General features: G+C 38.1%; 1 protein-coding gene across 8 annotated transcripts in view; it reads left to right on the top strand.

Moving 5' to 3' along the window:
* Positions 1 to 1,877: 1,877 nt before the first annotated feature.
* SHPRH (SNF2 histone linker PHD RING helicase) overlaps positions 1,878 to 17,187 on the top strand; it is a 96,537-nt gene continuing 81,227 nt past the window's right edge. For 3 of the 8 annotated variants that reach the window (XM_081829107.1, XM_081829102.1, XM_081829108.1), the window contains exons 1-4: positions 1,878 to 2,082; positions 9,890 to 10,560; positions 13,050 to 13,179; positions 15,184 to 15,402. In XM_081829107.1, the coding sequence (XP_081685233.1) occupies positions 9,922 to 10,560; positions 13,050 to 13,179; positions 15,184 to 15,402 (988 nt within the window). In that variant the 5' untranslated portion in view covers positions 1,878 to 2,082; positions 9,890 to 9,921. Of the gene's footprint in view, positions 2,083 to 2,130; positions 2,492 to 6,918; positions 6,932 to 8,999; positions 9,135 to 9,889; positions 11,823 to 13,049; positions 13,180 to 15,183; positions 15,403 to 17,187 lie in introns of those variants that run through there. The other 5 variants (XM_081829105.1, XM_081829103.1, XM_081829106.1 and 2 more) reach the window with 5 other exon arrangements.

Below are 17,187 nucleotides of genomic sequence, written 5' to 3'. Positions count from 1 at the left end.
AGGGCTTTGCAAAACAGAAAGTTCTACTCATTTATCATCAGTTATCCTGTTTCTACCCAGAAAGGGAGTTAAATTTGCATTAATTCACCTATTCTCTCTCAACCAGCTCCTCCTCCTTAAGAACAACTTCTTCATTTCCAAAAAGATGACTTGAGTTAGGGTGCAGCTATAATAAAGCTACTTTTCCCGAAAGGAACTGGATGTATAGCTTTGGCCTAGTGAGACCACTCGGGAACAAGTGGTCTGACTCTCATCACATTTATAGTTTTAAGGGGAAGCAGTTGAACTCTATGAACACTGGGTGGTTCACTTATTAGTTTATATCTTGGTTATACTTGTGAGATGGTATTAGATCATTAGGATCTAATAGATGGATGAACTCAGTTTTGTCAGGGGCTAACAGGTGTTTCACAGCTGGGAGCTTCCAGAGAGCTTAGGTGCAAAAATGAACCATGTTTTCTAAAATTAGCTCTGGTTATTCTAACATTCAAACACATTAGTCCATAGAGAAATTTTTCAAAGAATATACAGGGCACTCACTCTGCAAATATAGGACTGAACACACCATTGGAATATTCAAGAGGAAGTACTGAAAGTACAGTCATAGTATATGGAATTCCATCCCTATAGTTGAAATTGCATCTCTGCACACTTACAACTGCATCTGTAGTTTACTATTTTGCATAGGCTAACAATAATTATGTCTATAGAGATTAATTACCCCAATTAAGGTGAAGGAAGATGAAACAATGCTGTGTTTATTTTTAAATATTTTTGTCTGGCACCAGCTGGATTCAGTCAAACTATGAGCTTAATTCTCTGCTCCAATGGTAAGAAGTGACATGAACTATCAAAGATAACCTTTTACAGCTCAATATACATTTAAAGGCTTTTCAAATTGCTCTTCCAAAAGGGTCCATCCTCTTGTACTTACTAACATGATCGGTTCTCCCTTGAAGAACTCTGCTTGCCCATTGCTCCAGCATTAGTACTACTTTTTAAACTTGCCTTATGAAACCTGGGATAAGATAACTGATTTCCACCAAATTTTACAGGGTTTAGTTTATGTAAATGGCTTTTTTCAGGCTTAGAGGTCTGTGATGAAGTTCTGTATTGGTTAGGATATGGACCACTTTGAACTGTCTCTGCAACTACAACGGATGTTCTCTTAGGCAAGAACTTAACTTTTGTGCTTCTGAGATCACACAAGCCGAGAAACCCCTTTTCAGCATAATGCTGAATCCTTATTAGGTTCTCATTAATCATTGAGTGCCTGATGTTTCCTGGGGGTCATTTTACAAGTTTTTGGCCCTGAAGCCTCTCAGAGTTATCCCAAAGTTAACTAAACGTAACTCTCCATTCATGAGAAAGAGGCTACCTCTCCGCGAGGAAAAAAAAAAAAAGATATTGGAAGGCCAGTCTCAGCACAATACATGTAGTTTTTCTCTCCTCCTCTCTCCTCGTAAACTGTTTACTCACATTTCCCTGAAAAGTCTTTTTAAAATAACTTCTCTGAGAGAGATAAGCTTCATCCGTACCCAGTTAGCGGCTACTTTTAAGTAATAAAAAAGGTGCGTCGGCAGAACTCTCTCCCGCCTGTTTACTAAAACCACCAATCATTCGCACCACTCGCTTCAAGTGAAGTTCCGCCTCTTCTGGGGAGCCCTGCCCACACCTAATATCTACTTAGACCCCCGCCTCCTCCTTAGAGCTTCCAGCCAATCCTGTACTCCTAATGTCGTGGGGCAGTGCTATCGCGAGATTCCAACTGTATCCTCCGACAGACTTTAACCGTGTGGACTTGCGCAGAAGAGACTTATGAAGCCATTGCCGGGAAAAGGGGGCGGGGCGCTCCGACGTGCGCGTTCACCTTGACCCCACGCTCCAGCGCGCACCCGGGAGCTGGGAGCTGTGGTTTCTGGGCCCCCCGGGAACCCCAACACAAACCAGCATAAAGCGCGCGTGCCCATATCAGGCGGGTGTTCGGTGGGTGGCGGATGCGTGCCCGGGACCTGCGGGGGCTTTAGAAGAGCCCAGGACCTTGGTGCAGAGAGGCTCAAGAGACTTGGAGTACCAGCCTAGGTAGGCGCTTGGGTGAGGGAGGGTCAGGGGTCAGAGGTCACGGACCGAAGACGTCTCCACACGGAGATGGAGGTCCCAAGGAGGGAAGACTTGGTTGTTCTGGAGCCCAGGAAGCTAAAGGGCTGAGAGGGAGACGCAGAGCGAGTTTCCCCGACCCTTTCCCATCCCAGACTTGGGGGCCTCTGGACCGCCACGGCTCCCCCGGGAGAAGAAAGGGCCGTGGGAAAGTAGTCTGTGCTTCTCTCCCGGGAGCTGGGGCCTGTGGCGATTAGATCGAGCGTCCGAGGGACTGTCGTCGCGCTCCTCGGCCTCGCGGGTAGCTTGTTTGCCCGGCCTGCTGGGAGCGATCTGGCGCTGACAGCCCAGCTCTGACTCCGTGAACCGCTTTTGAGTTTCGGAAGAAAACCGAGTGGGTATCACCGTTCGTCACACACACGCCCCCGGAGGCTGGATCTGGGCAGCTGCCTAGCTTCTTGGTGCGCGGGGTTGTAATGTGGTAAAGTGGAGACGAGGCTTCCAAGTTAGTCTGAAAGTTCTCAGTTACCTTTGGAGTGAGATTGGTTACGTTCGTTCTCAAAACCATCCTTGTAGGTTGTACATTTTGACTCCGTGGTCGTTTACTCGGTTTATGAACAAAGACGTGTTACTTGATGATTGACTGTCTCTTTCAGATACAGTACTATTAATTAATGGCCATTAAGCTCGTGCCTTTTTTCTAAGTGACTTTACATGACCCAGGAGGTAGAAATACTAGATGTTTGATGTTTTCCTACTTGTATTTAAATTACCTTAACGCTTTAACTGAACAAAATAAAATATTTTTAAAGTCATCACAGCTATTTAAAATTATTTTCTTGGGTGGTAGCAAGACTTGAAATTCCCATGAATAGAAATGATCCATAGTATCTGTACTGTCACCAGAAAGGCTCATTGGTTTATGATCAGAAACCATGCTAGAAACTGAGTATTACTGAGCATCAGTGAGAGAAGTGTGCCTGTATTGGATAACCTTTCCTTCCTAGAGCTTCCCAGGTCGAGTTAGCCAATAAGCTAGCAGTTGAGAATAAAATAGTCTACTTTTGAAAGATGCTACTGTTTTATTTGCCCAAGCCTAAGAACTGCACTTGCAGAATTATTAAAACAAAACTTTTATTAAGAGTTGAGGCTTCAAAGATTTGGGGAAACAATGTGCTGGCTTTTTTTTTTACTTCTTTTGAGGGCATTTTTAAAGTTTATATAACATATTTTGGGGTTCAATAAAAGAAAACACGCTCATCTTGCGAAGTTATTACTACAGAAAGATTGTGGTAATGCTAGATCATTAGGAGGTTTTCACTAATCCGTAATGATTGGGCTTTGCTTGCATAAGGCTCACCTTGGGCAGCAGTATGGCAGGTGTATACTTCTTACTGTTCCTAAATTCAAAATCCAGGCCTACCATGGATTTGTTGTAAGTCAGGATTTGTGTGTGTCTTTTTTATGAAGAGATAATAATTTGGAGGGGAAAAAATCTGAATCTAAGTTTAATTGGTAATCATTTGTTATATTGTCTTAGTAACTTAACATTTTATGTTATTTTTCTAACAACCTGTCTTTGTTTTCTGTTGAAGATATGGGTCAGTCAGTTTTCTCTGTCTCATTCAGGGCCAGAAATAGTAAAGATTAGTTTTACATTACATGTAATCTTCTCAAATGTGGTTAAGAGACTCTTGTCTAAAAAGAAACATGGTACTTAAAAAGAGGCAGGGTATTAGGTATTTGGGGAGTTAGAGATATTTGTTTCACCTTATTTTGTATGTCATTTCCATCTTGGCACTGACCTGGCATTGGGGGTGCAATGGTGAATAGGATAGTGTTCCTGCCCAGCTTTCATGGCCTTCAAAGTCATACAGTTGGAATGAAGGAGGAATGGCCCTTAACTCAGAATGCCTGGTCATGGAAGGTTTCCTGGGGAAGGTTGGGACAGCACCAGGCAGAAAAGTGTGAAAGGGCATTTCAAGCAAAAGGCTTTTTACATTTAAATGTAGGAAGGACAATTAAAATGTGGTCCATGTTTTAAAACTGCAAATAGTCATGTTTCACTGAACTCTGATGGTATTCCTAATAAGAAGTAGAATGACCAAAAGTAGGACTCATGTGGTATGAAGAAAACCAGGAGAAGGGTTTGGAATATGATTAGAAATAGATAGAATTTTGCTAGTACTTGACTTATTAGTTGCCAATTAACATTATAGTTATAAGTAGTTTTGATTAAGTAATCTCTTCTTCGTTCAAGAAGTTATCCCTGGATAGAAATCGCTTAAGAAAAGAGTCAGTCAGAGTAAGATTTGTGTGTGTGTGTGTTTAATTTTTTTATTAACATATAATGTATTATTTGTTTAAGGGGTACAGGTCTGTGATTCATCAGTCTTACACAATTCACAGCGCTCACCATAGTACATACCCTCCCCGATGTCCATCACCCAGCCACCCCATCCCTCCCACCTTCTTCCCCTCCAGCAACCCTCAGTTTGTTTCCTGAGGTTAAGAGTCTCTTATGGGGGGTGCCTGGGTGGCTCAGTTGGTTGAGCGACTGCCTTCGGCTCAGGTCATGGTCCTGGAGTCCCGGGATCGAGTCCCGCATCGGGCTCCCTGCTCGGCAGGGAGGCTGCTTCTCCCTCTGGCCCTCCCCCTCTCATGTTCTCTCTCTCTCTCATTCTCGCTTTCAAATGAATGGATAAAATCTTTAAAAAAAAAAAAGAGTCTCATGGTTTGTCTCCCTCTCTGGTTTCGTCTTGTTTCATTTTTTCCCTTCCTTCCGAGATTTTTTTTTTTTTAATCATGGATGTATGTTCAGTTCTGGTTTAATTGGCTGGGGTAGTACCTGGGCATCAGGATTTTTTTAAGTTCCCACAGATGATTTTTTTTTTTTTAAGATTTTATTTATTTATTTGAGAGAGAGAGTGAGAGAGACAGAGAGCACGAGAGGGAAGAGGGTCAGAAGGAGAAGCAGACCCCCCGCTGAGCAGGGAGCCCGATGTGGGACTCGATCCCAGGACTCCAGGACTCCAGGATCGTGACCTGAGCCGAAGGCAGTCGCTTAACCAACTGAGCCACCCAGGCACCCTCCCCCAGATGATTCTAATGTGCAGTCAAGTTTGAGACACACAGATATATGGTCCTCCATCCTGCCACATTAAAGTTTGGTTATTATAATATATAATGTATAATTGCGAGGATGATGGTGATAGCAGCTACCACTCACTGAATATATGCTAAATTTCTGTTAACTGTACTATTGCACGTAGATTATTTCTAATCCCCATTTTGAAATGAGAAAACTAGCACAGAGAGGTTAACTATTCCTGTGCCACACAGTTAGTAAATGCCAAAGCTAGAATTAGAATCTTTTCTCCTGTAAGCCACATTGCTTTGCAGATGTGAGACTCTATAGCCAGTTGCTTTGGGGGCTTTTAGAGTTCACAATTCCATAATTACCATGTTATTCATATTAATTTAATATTATGGTTGATGTAATAACACCAACCATAATGTGACCCCTACCTCATGTCTTTTTTTTTTTTTTTTTAAGATTTTATTTATTTTTTGACAGAGAGAGAGAGAGAAAGCGAGAGAGGGAACACAAGCAGGGGGAGTGGGAGAGGAGAAGCAGGCTTCCCACTGAGCAGGGATCCTGATGTGGGGCTGGATCCCAGGACCCTGGGATCATGACCTGAGCCGAAGGCAGACGCTTAACAACTGAGCCACCCAGGCACCCCTGCCATAAGCAGTTCTACCCAGTAGAGAAGTATGGTACATTTCCCTACCTCTTCACTTTGGGTCCGTTTATGTGACTTGCTTTAGCTCGTGGAACATTGTGCTTTTGCTATGACCACACTTTGAAAAGTACTTGTGTGATTGGATTTACACTGTTACCCCGCAGCCATGGTGATAAGTAGATAAGTACGTGTGTGGGTTGCTTTGCTGGTCCTAGGAGGATGAAAACTACATTAAGCAGAGCTGAACTGCTCCAGAAACGTAGGCTAGGTCAGCCAACCCTCAGCTAATCTGCAGATCTGAGAGAATAAATGATTGTTATCTCAAAACTTTGAGTTTTGGAGTGGCATGTTACACAGCATATTTGTTGCCATAGTTAACTAATAAGCTGATATAGCTGAACTTTACAGAGTTCTAGCAGAATGATCAAATTCCAGTATTCTAGCCTATATTCTGATGAGAATTGGGCAAAGATAAACACATAGGTTATTAGGGGCCTCCTGTTATATTCTTCCAAGATAATAGAGGAGATAAGATGCTTATAGTTAACCATAGTAAGAGACTGTTTATAGTTTATTACCTGCACATTCGTAAAGCAGGCACTGGCTAAGGAAACTGAATTCTCATGATTGACTCAGACCAGCACTACTTAAAACCCTTTTTGCAGTTTGGAGAATGTTTTATATTTACACTGCCTAGTATAGTAGCCCCTAGTCACATATGGCTGTTGAGCATTTAAAGTGTGGCTAGTAAGACTGAGGAGCTGAGTTTATGATGTTATTTAATCTTATTTATTAAAAGTTAAAAAGCCACATGCATCATGGCTACTAAGAAAATAAATTTTATTCATTTATATTTTGCCAGTAAATTGCTCATTTTATTTAGATTTTTCAAGTTTATTAGAATAGGGCTGTTTCTAATACTCTCTTACAATTTTATTTTTTTTTTTAAGATTTTAGATATTTATTTGAGAGAGAGAGAACACAAGCTGGGGGCAGAGGCAGAGGGAGAACCAGACTCCTTGCGGAGCAGGGAGCCCAACGTGGGCTTGTCTCCATCCCAAGACCCTGGGATCATGACCTGAGCCACCCAGGTGGCCCATTCTCTTATAATTTTAAATCTTTTCTGCATCTACTTTTTGTTTGTGCTTTTAAAATCAGCTTTATTAAGGTATAATTTACATACAGTAAAATCCAACAATTTTAAGTGTATAATTTGATGAGTTTTGACAAGTATATACAATCACGTAAACACCAGTTGAACATTTCTGTCACCCCAAAGCTTTCCCTCCTGCTCCTTGCTATCAGTCTGCCTCTTCCCACTTCCTCACCTCTAGTAACGACTCATCAGCCTTCTATCAGTAGGTTTTTGCCTTTTCTAGGATTTCATGTAAATAGAATCATATGGTCTATGGTCTTACACATCTGGCTTCCTTCACTTAGCATAGTACTTTAAAAATTCATCCATGTCATTGTATGTTGTATCAGTAGTTCATCATGGAGAAGTATCCCACCTCTTTATCCATTTACCAGGTAATGGACACTTGGGTTGTTTCCAATTTTTAGCTTTTGTTAAAACTGCTATTAACATTCAAGTTTAAATCTTTTTTGTGAATCTATGTTTTTATTTCTCTTTGGTAAATATCTAGGGGTAGGATTAGTAGGCTGCACAGAAAGTTTGTATTTAATTTTGTAAGAAATTGACATACTTTTCCTGATGTTTGAAAATTCAGTTTTAGTTGCTCTTCCTCTTCAGTCTTTTAAATTTTAGCCATTCTAGTGCATACATAGTTTCCCTTTGTGGATTGTAGGTTGAATTTGCATTGCTTTAATGACTGATGATGGTGAAGATATTTTCATGTGCTTATTTGGCACTTGCAGATCATCTTTGGTAAAGTGTGTGTTCAGAATTTTTTCTGTTTTTTCATAAGGTTGTCTTACTACTGATTTGTGAAAGTTTTTTTTTTCTATTCCACATAAAAATCCTTCATCAGATACTCGTTTTACTAGTACTGTGTCCCATCTTGCTTCCCCTCTCCTTTCTGTAACAGTATCTTTTGAAGTGCCAAAATATGTAATTTTGTTGAAACTTGATCAATTTTTTATATTCTCTGCTTTTGTGCCCTATTTAAATTTTTTTTTTTTGCCTAATTTAATGTCACTTATAGTTTCTCTCTTTTCTTCTAGAAGTTTTATAGTTTTAGCTTTTGTATTTCAGTTTCTGATCTATTTCAAGTTAATTTTTATATGTGGTGCGAGGTAAAGCTCAAGGTTCATTTTCTTGTGTATGGCTACCTGTTTATTGAAAAAGATATTTTTGCCCATTGACTGCCTTTGAATTTCTTTCAAAAATTAATTGATCAGGTGCCTGGGTGGATCAGTCAGTTAAAACATTCGACTCTTGGCTTTGGCTCAGGTCATGATCTCATGTGTCCTGAGATCAAGCCCTTAAGTGGGGCTCCCTGCTCAGCGGGCAGTCTACTTGAGATTCTCCCCCTCTGCCCCTTCCACCCTCCACATTCCCCCCACCACCACTCGCTCACTCTCGCTCTCTAAAATAAATAAGTAAATCTTTAAAAAAATCAATTGACCATACATGTATGGGTTTATTCCAGGATGCTCTATTTTGTTACATTGATCTATATGTCTGTCATATACCATTACCACACTGTTTTGATTATTATGTCTGTATATTATTACTACACTGTTTTAATTACCATCAATGTAAGTCCTGGAGTCAGTGTAAGTCTTTCAACTTTATTCTTCTTTTTTGAAATTATTTTGACTCTTCTAGATCTTGAGCATTTTAATATAAATTTTAAAATCACTTGTCAGTTTCTGGAAGGAAAAAAAAGGCTGTTGGGATTTTGGATAGGGTTACTTTGTAGATCAATATCTAGGAATTGACATTTTGACATCTTGTATCTTCTAGTCCATAAAAATTCCAAATTGAGAATATTCCTTAAACTACCCTGAAGCCAAATTTTAATTGTTTATACATCCTTTTTTTTCTTTTGAGCTACATCATTGGAATAGGTAGAATATGCATGAAACTATCATTACAACCTTATGATTTTTTTTTTTTTAAGATTTTATTTATTTATTTGACAGAGAGAGACACAGTGAGACAGGGAACACAAGCAGGGGGGGTGGGAGAGGGAGAAGCAGGCTTCCCGCCGAGCAGGGAGCCGGATGTGGGACTCGATCCCAGGACCCTGGGATCATGACCTGAGCCGAAGGCAGATGCTTAACGACTGAGCCACCCAGGCGCCCCACAACCTTATGATTTTAATCTCTGTGAGTTGTTGTGTGTTTCATATAGGAATTGGCTATTATTTTGGGAAAAGTGTAGTTGGGGCCTACATAATACAGGTTGCTGTCAGACCAGTTTCCTCTTCTGAGATGACAAAGCTTTCTCTTTTTTTCCTACATCTTTTCTTTTCTTTCTTCTTTTTTTGTCTCTGCTCCATTTCCCCTGGTTGCCATCACCATTTTATTCCTTGCCCACCTATTCTTGTTTCTGCTAACCCACAAAAAAGAAATATGTTCTTTATTTTCATTTTCTTCTTTTGAAAGAGAAAATATATTTTTAGGAATTTTTTAGCTGTGTAAGGGTCAAGTGAAGTTTTGTTAACCCTTTGGGATTATAAAACAAAATTGAACTTTTGTTGTGATGATATGAGTTTAAATGTTACTAAAACTCTTCAAATACGTGTTTCCAGGATATTTGGGAGATTTTACCTTACTGTCATGCTGCTCATTAAGTGTATTTTTAGAATGTATTTAATTTTATATAGCACATTATCTTTACTAAATTTATCCACTAAAAGACCAGTAAGACCATTAGAATTTCTGTGATGCATGAGATTATGGTCAGTGTGTTCCTTAGCTGTATTTGACTTATTTAAAAAAAATTAACCATTGCTTTACGTACCTCTCTAAGATTTCATATTACGTGTGTGGGCTGTTAGTTATGGTGAATTATTCATCTGGGAGCACTTTAATACTAAAATCCTCTCTTGAAAAGCTTACTTGTTCTATTTGTCTTCTAGAGTTCATATTTCCCAACCAAGAAAACTTGAAAATGAGTAGCCGGCGGAAACGTGCTCTTCCAGTGAGAGTCGATGAGGAAAAGCAACAGCAGCTTCATTGGAATATGCATGAAGACAGAAGAAACGAACCTCTCACCCTAACTGACGATGAGCACCCCTCCGCGGGTTCAGTTTTCTCTTCTGCTCACCGTATCATCCTAGATGATAGTCTAAAGGAAGAAGTGGCTCACAAAGATAAGAAGAGGTGTTCCGAGGCAGTGAGCATCTCAAAATCAATCGATAAAGAAGAGACTGGTGGCATTTTGTCCCCTTTCTCTGTAAAGCTGAATATCGTGATTTCTCCCTATCACTTCGATAATTCTTGGAAGGCATTTCTGGGCGAATTAACCCTTCAGCTTCTTCCCGAACAGAGTTTAATTGAACATTTTTCTGAAAGGAGTTTTACATTGATGAGTTCAGAGTCAAGCAGTCATTTCCTGATCTATGTTAATTCAGAATGTGAAGATGTAGAGAAACAAGAAAAAGGACTCAATGAGCCGATTAGTATTTGTGAAAAGGGTATTCGAGTGGAATCATCTTTCAGTGGTGAAATGTTAGAAGATTTGGGGTGGCTACAAAAGAAGAGAAGAATAAAACTTTACCAAAAACCAGAAGGAAATCACATGATCAAGGTACTCAATTTCTGTGGTGTCTTTTAAGGTTCTGCGTTGGGCAGTCCCATTTTGAAGTTAACTTAGAAGGAAGGTCTAAAAAGCCAGAAATAAGCCTCTCATTATTAAGTTTTGAAGTGCACTTTATTTTGGGCTTTCAGTAACTGTAAAAATATGTATACTATAGCTGATCATTTCCAGGCTGTTCTTTTTCAAGATATCCCAGATTCCTCCCTTCTGGTTCTACTCTCAATGTCTTGTCATCTCTCCCTCTTCTTGTAGCAGTCCCTTAACCATTGCCCTGCTTATCTTTTCAACTCCATCTGCTTTGTCTCTGAATTGGTATAATGTGAATGAAATGGAATTCTGTTACTCACTGCAGAATCAAGTGTAATCTGGCACATAACTCCCTTCTTTGATAGGTCCTTGTCTACTTCTCCAGCTTCATCTTTTATCACTCTGCTTTTTATTTTGTCCCAGAAATTCCAAATTGATTTATTTCCTGCATATTTTCTGGCCGTATTTCTGCATCTTTGCTTTTGTTTTCACAGTTCTCTGCCTGGATTTTTCCCTTCCTTTTCCCTAATAACTCCTGGGCATTCTCTGATATTCACCTCAGAGTTTACTTCTCTAGGGAGATCTTTTCTTAAAATTCATGGATGGTATTACATGCCTTTCCCCTTAATACTCTATACACGTTTATTTTTGCCTTGGCCACTTGTGTACTTATATTTTGGATTTTTCTCCTTCAGCAGACTATGAAGTCATTTATCTTCACAGCCTAGTAAAACCCTGATACTGAACAGATTTTCAGCAAATGAATGAGTAGATTTATAATTCATTTCAGGCTCTACTATTTACTAGCTAAGTAACTTTATGTGAGTCATTTAAATGCTCTAATTTCATCATCTTTCTGTATAAAATGTAAATAATAATCATTCTTTTTACTTTATACAGTCATGTTGAGAATCAGGTGAGAAACTGTAAGTAGATGTCCTTTATAAACTATGAAGCAGGTTAATATGCCTTTATGCCAAAACTTGAAAGGAAAAGAATTCTAAAATGTTAAATTCACTTTTGTTCAATTGAAAACCGTGTCTTGTGTGTCTTTCTCACATTAAAAAGCAATTGTATTAGTATACTTTCAGAACTGACGAAAGGAATGGAGAAAATTTAGAAGCATTAGATTGTAATTAATTCTTCCCTGGAGAATGAAACTATGCAACCCCTTATTCCCTCTCCTTGTGATCATGCATGCCAAAATTGTGGCTCAGTGATAGCAAGTATGTAAAAATTCATGGCTTGTATATCTGTTCTGTCCACCTTCTCTGTAGACCAAGTCTTGATCCATTCTGTTTTCTTATCCCAGTTTTTATAAATATTTAAACATTTATTGCTGTTATAATAAGCTAACTCTAGATGGACACAAGGCAGAGAACAGATAATAATGAAATACATTCGGGGCGCCTGGGTGGCTCAGTTGGTTAAGCGACTGCCTTCGGCTCAGGTCATGATCCTGGAGTCCCGGGATCGAGTCCCGCATCGGGCTCCCTGCTTGGCAGGGAGCCAGCTTCTCCCTCTGACCCTCCCCCCTCTCGTGTGCTCTCTGTCTCTCTCATTCTCTCTGTCTCAAATAAATAAATAAATAAAATCTTTAAAAAAAAAAGATTAAAATAATGAAATACATTCTTTGTTACTCGTTCCTATATAATGCTGGGTTGGATTCTTGTTCCTTAGTAAAAGAATACGAGCCTCTCCATGATTACGGAATCAGGTCCAGGATAACATAGGAAAATGAAGGAAAAATGGATTTATTGAGTATCTACTATTAGGAAATTTTAAAATTGTATTATATAGGCTATCTCATATAGGCTTCTCTCCATTTTGCAAATAACAGCATTTGGGTCAAAATAAATCAGTTACTTTGCCTGGTTTTTTTAGCTCTTAGATACCAATGCCAGTATTCAACTTCAAATCTTTTGACTGCAGAACTTCATACTGCATTGTTTTACCAGAATCAAGATATATGACATTAATCAGGATCTGTTTTCCTATACATTTTAGTGTTTGATCTAGTAATAGGGATTCCCAAGCCTAACTGTGCTTAAGAATCCTGACATGTGTGTTAGAATCTTCTGGGGGAATCTGCATTTTTAACCAACTTCACTGATTATTCTGATACCCATCATGTTTGGAAATCATTGACTTGGTAGGTGGAATTGGTATTCTCATCACATTCTCCCAGGTTCAGTCCCAGTTTAGGAAGTATTTTTTTCTAACAACTTGAATGGTGCATCTCACATAGTAGGCACTGCATTTGTAGAATGAATTTGTTATTGAAAGTAAAAATTTGTGAGGGAGATTTGGTAGGTGTGTGTCTAATGTTTGTGGGGCAAATACTGTAAATACATTTAGAAGCAGTAATGGTTAAAAAAGTTTTTTTTTCATGTTCTCATAAAGAATGTATTAGTACAATTAAAGCTATGTTTATGTTGATTAATTCTTTGTAGGTTGGAATTTATCTTTTGGAAGGTGGCCTAGCAAAACTTGACTTTTTGAGTGATGCAAATTCAAGAATGAAGAAGTTCAATCAACTCATGAAAAGAGTGATGGAAAAGTTATACAATTTTGTTATTCCAGGTAAATTAAAAATTGCTGTTACTTTAAGAGTTGTGGGTTTTTCCCAAATCGTATACATAACAAGCAGAAAAACGACAAAACCATAATAAAATTAAACAGTCTCTATGAAAGCACTGTGTGACAAAACTATGTCTGAAATGCCCCCACTAATTCATGTCTTTCTTTGCTAAATACTGTGCCTAGCTTAGAGTAAGTACTCAAGAAATGTTTGCAGTCAATAGAATTTAAAGGGATCTGAGCTGACTGGAATTTTTGCATTATTCTTGTGCTTTTATTTTGTCACGGCCAGAGATTCTTGGCTGGCCTTATTCCACCTCTCCTTTGCAGTCTGACAAATAATCTCAAGAGCCTGCTTCCCATAAAGACCAGTTAACTTTCCTACTGTTTCTTGGCAAGATGTTGCATCCTTGGTCAGGATTGCAGCTTCAGAGTTGTCTGCCATTGGTTCCCAAGGGGAGAGTGTGGATGGCTTGGTGCAGCCCATCAACACTACTGGAAAAACAGCTCAAATTCTCCAAGCCCTGCTCATGGTGGGTCAGCATTATTTTAGGTGCAAATTACAGAACATTTCATACTGGAATATTTGGGAAATCAGTCTCTGAGCTTGACTGTTGAGTTGTTTCTTCATGCTTTGCAAAGCTTCATAATACTAATAAAAGTAGGGGTGCCTGGCTGACTCAGTTGGTAGAGCACGTGACTCTTGATCTCAGGGTCATGAGTGCAAGCCTCATGTTGGACAGGGAACCTACTTAATTTAAAAAAAAAATACTAACAAAAGTAAATCATTTTGCATGTTGAAGACTTAAAAGGAGGAAAATCTCTGGTTTCAGAATTGGAAGAGATGCTTTTAAGTACATCTAGAATTTTTAAAGTTATGGTAAGAATTATTCTGCGTTTTAAAAATAATACAAGTTGGACTTTTCAAAGGAAAATGTCAAAGGATTTCAAAGGAAAACTTCAACTGAGTTATCAGTACTAGATTACACAACTGTAGGAAAAGTCTGAAAGAACCACACATATAACCAGACATTAATTATAAAATTTTAAAAATTATAAATTTATAAATATAAATTATTAAAATTATAAAATTTTGAAAATCTCGTGGCATATTTTTTATTGAAAAAAGTAAATTATGTATTTTGTGGTACAGTCTTCATTCTGGGGCATGTGAGGTATGTTCTGTAAAAGTGGATAGACCTTTTGGGAACAGTTGAGAAATAAATCATAAGCTAAAGTGGGTTTGTACATTTATTCAAGATTTTGAATTTTTTTTCATGTTACAGTAGGCACCAGTTCTTCCACAGGGCAGTTGTGCCCAACAATTATATCTGATATTTTTTACAAATTTGTATTAATGGCTTAAGCACTTATCTCCTAGTTGGCTCCTGCTACTACCAAATGCCTATCTTTTTTTAGCATAAGAAATAAAATGGGAACAACCTTTGTCTTAATAGACATAGAAAAATTATGTCTGCATATGGATTTTTTTATGTTAAGATGTAGAAGTATACATAACAAGCAGAAAAACGATATTTATATCGTTTTTCTTTTATAAATTGCAAAAGATATTCACATTCAAATGTTTATTAAATATCTACAATGGGCAAAGCATGTGCTAGCTGCTCCGAGGAGTTATAAAAACAAAAGACAGGCTTTGCCTAACAGTTCAGTGCATAAGGTAAGAATACATATAAATGATTGCACTGCCAGACAGATTGCAGTGTATCACTATATCCAAAGTAGAAGAGTATTACACGAACACAGAGGAAGAACATTAATTCTAACCAGGGAAAACAAAAGAAAATGCCATGGAAAAAGTTGAACTATTTTGAAAGGTAGATTTTTGATCAGGGAAGAATTAAGGATAGGGTCTGCCCGTGCCAAAACACACTGAGCAAGGCCCCAGAGATGGAAAAATGCATAATATGTTCTTAGAATAAGAATTGTTATAGTTATAAAAGGTGGATCGGGTTGTTTTGAGTACATTTATTGTTGGATGTGCAGATGTGTTGGAAGAGGATGAGGAAGATTCAGAGAGTGAGCCAGAGGGACAGGACATTGATGAGCTCTACCAGTTTGTGAAGCAAACACACCAGCAAGAAACACAGTCCATCCAAGTGGATGTCCAGCATCCTGCATTGATTCCTGTGTTGAGACCGTACCAGAGAGAGGCTGTCAATTGGATGCTACAACAAGAGCATTTCAGAAGCACTCCTACTAGTGGTAAGTATAAGATGCTTAAAGAAAGACAGATTGATCAGAGGGATTATGTGAGAGATAGTTAGGATGGGGGACATTGTTAAACAAATCATATTGAAAAGAAAATAAAATGGGTTTTACTGTGAACAAAATGATAGTCTAAGAAACTCTTTAAAATTGAAATCTAGAGAAATTCATTTGTGGGTTCCCTCATCTATAAGTGTTTGAACTAATTTTTCCTGCCCAAATAAAGGCTGCCTGGATTGGAATTTTTAAAAACTAATACATTTTCTACATGCCTTTCCAACTAAGAATTGCTTTTGGAACCTGATCAGATGGGAATCTTGTTAATCGTCTGTCTGCAAGAGGCTTCACAATAATGATGAATATTAGCAACAGAAAGCAAATTTACAAAAGTGGGAGACTAATGTGTGACTAATTCTCCTAGGTTTGCATTTATTTTCTTTGCTCCACAAACTAAATAATAGAATAAAATGTTATCTATTAAGAGTTTTCGTAGAAGTAAATTTATGGGAGTCATTTATGCTGCTTCTTTATCATTATCTTTAAAGAGAAAGGCACAAGGTGAGATTTTTGCATGATTCTAGGAAGTGAAATGTTGACTATTTAACTCTCTTTCTGTATAGATTTATTTTAATGATGGATAGCTCTTATTTCTCCCATAGGTTCCAGTTTCTACTTTTTTATCCAACAAAATTCATTTTTTTTAATTTTTAATTTTGGAAAATAAGTATCTGTTTATAGCCAACATTATTTCTTCCCACTCCCCCTCATCCCATACTCTAAATTATTTTGAAGCAATAATTTCACATATCATATCATTTAATCTGGTAATACTTCAGTTTATTTTATTAAAAGAAAGGGTTCCTTTAAACAGATATAAAATATGTATCTTAATAATGGCTTTTTAAACCCAGTAATTCCTTAATATCACCAAATCTCTCCCCTCTCTCCCTTCTTTTCTTCTCCCCTTTCTGTTTCTCTATTTCTCTTTCTCTCTTACAGTTTATTCAAATCTGAAACCAAATAATGTTCATACATTGGAATTAGTTGTTGTCCATTAAATTTCTGTAATCCATAGATTTTTATCTCCTCACGTTCTGTATTTTTTCTTACAATTTATCCGTTGGAGAAATTTGTAGTTTCTGTAGTTTCCCACAGACTGGACTATTTTTTTCTCCAAAATGAAATAATATTTCTTTAATTAAGTAATTTTATTAAGGTATAACTTACAATAAAATGCACAGATCTTAAGGGCACAGTTTGATAAATTTGCACAAATCTGTGCGTCTGTGTCACCAGTGACCCAATTAAGACATAGAACTAGATTTTCTCAGAAGGCAGTAGCCACCCATGCCTCTTGAGACTTGAAGTGGCTGTCCAAATTATGTGTTGTAAGTTTAAAATATATACCAGATTTCAAAGAGTACAAAAAAAGGATGCCAAATATCTCATTAATAATTTTTATATTGATTTCATATTGAAATGATGATATATTCGTTATAGTAAGCTAAATAAAATTGACAAAGTTGGGGCGCCTGGGTGGCTCAGTTGGTTAAGTGACTGCCTTCGGCTCAGGTCATGATCCTGGAGTCCCGGGATCGAGTCCCTCATCGGGCTCCCTGCTCGGCAGGGAGTCTGCTTCTCCCTCTGATCCTCCATCTCATGCTCTCTCTCTCTGTCTCATTCTCTCTCTCAAATAAATAAATAAAATCTTTAAAAAAAAAAAAATTGACAAAGTTGATTTTACCTATTTCTTTTATATCTGTCTTACAGTGCTGACATGAA

Source organism: Leptonychotes weddellii, chromosome 8, assembly GCF_054177405.1.
Source record: "Leptonychotes weddellii isolate Sample4059 chromosome 8, ASM5417740v2, whole genome shotgun sequence".
NCBI lineage: Eukaryota > Metazoa > Chordata > Mammalia > Carnivora > Phocidae > Leptonychotes > Leptonychotes weddellii.
This window is presented reverse-complemented; position numbering and strand designations above follow the sequence as displayed.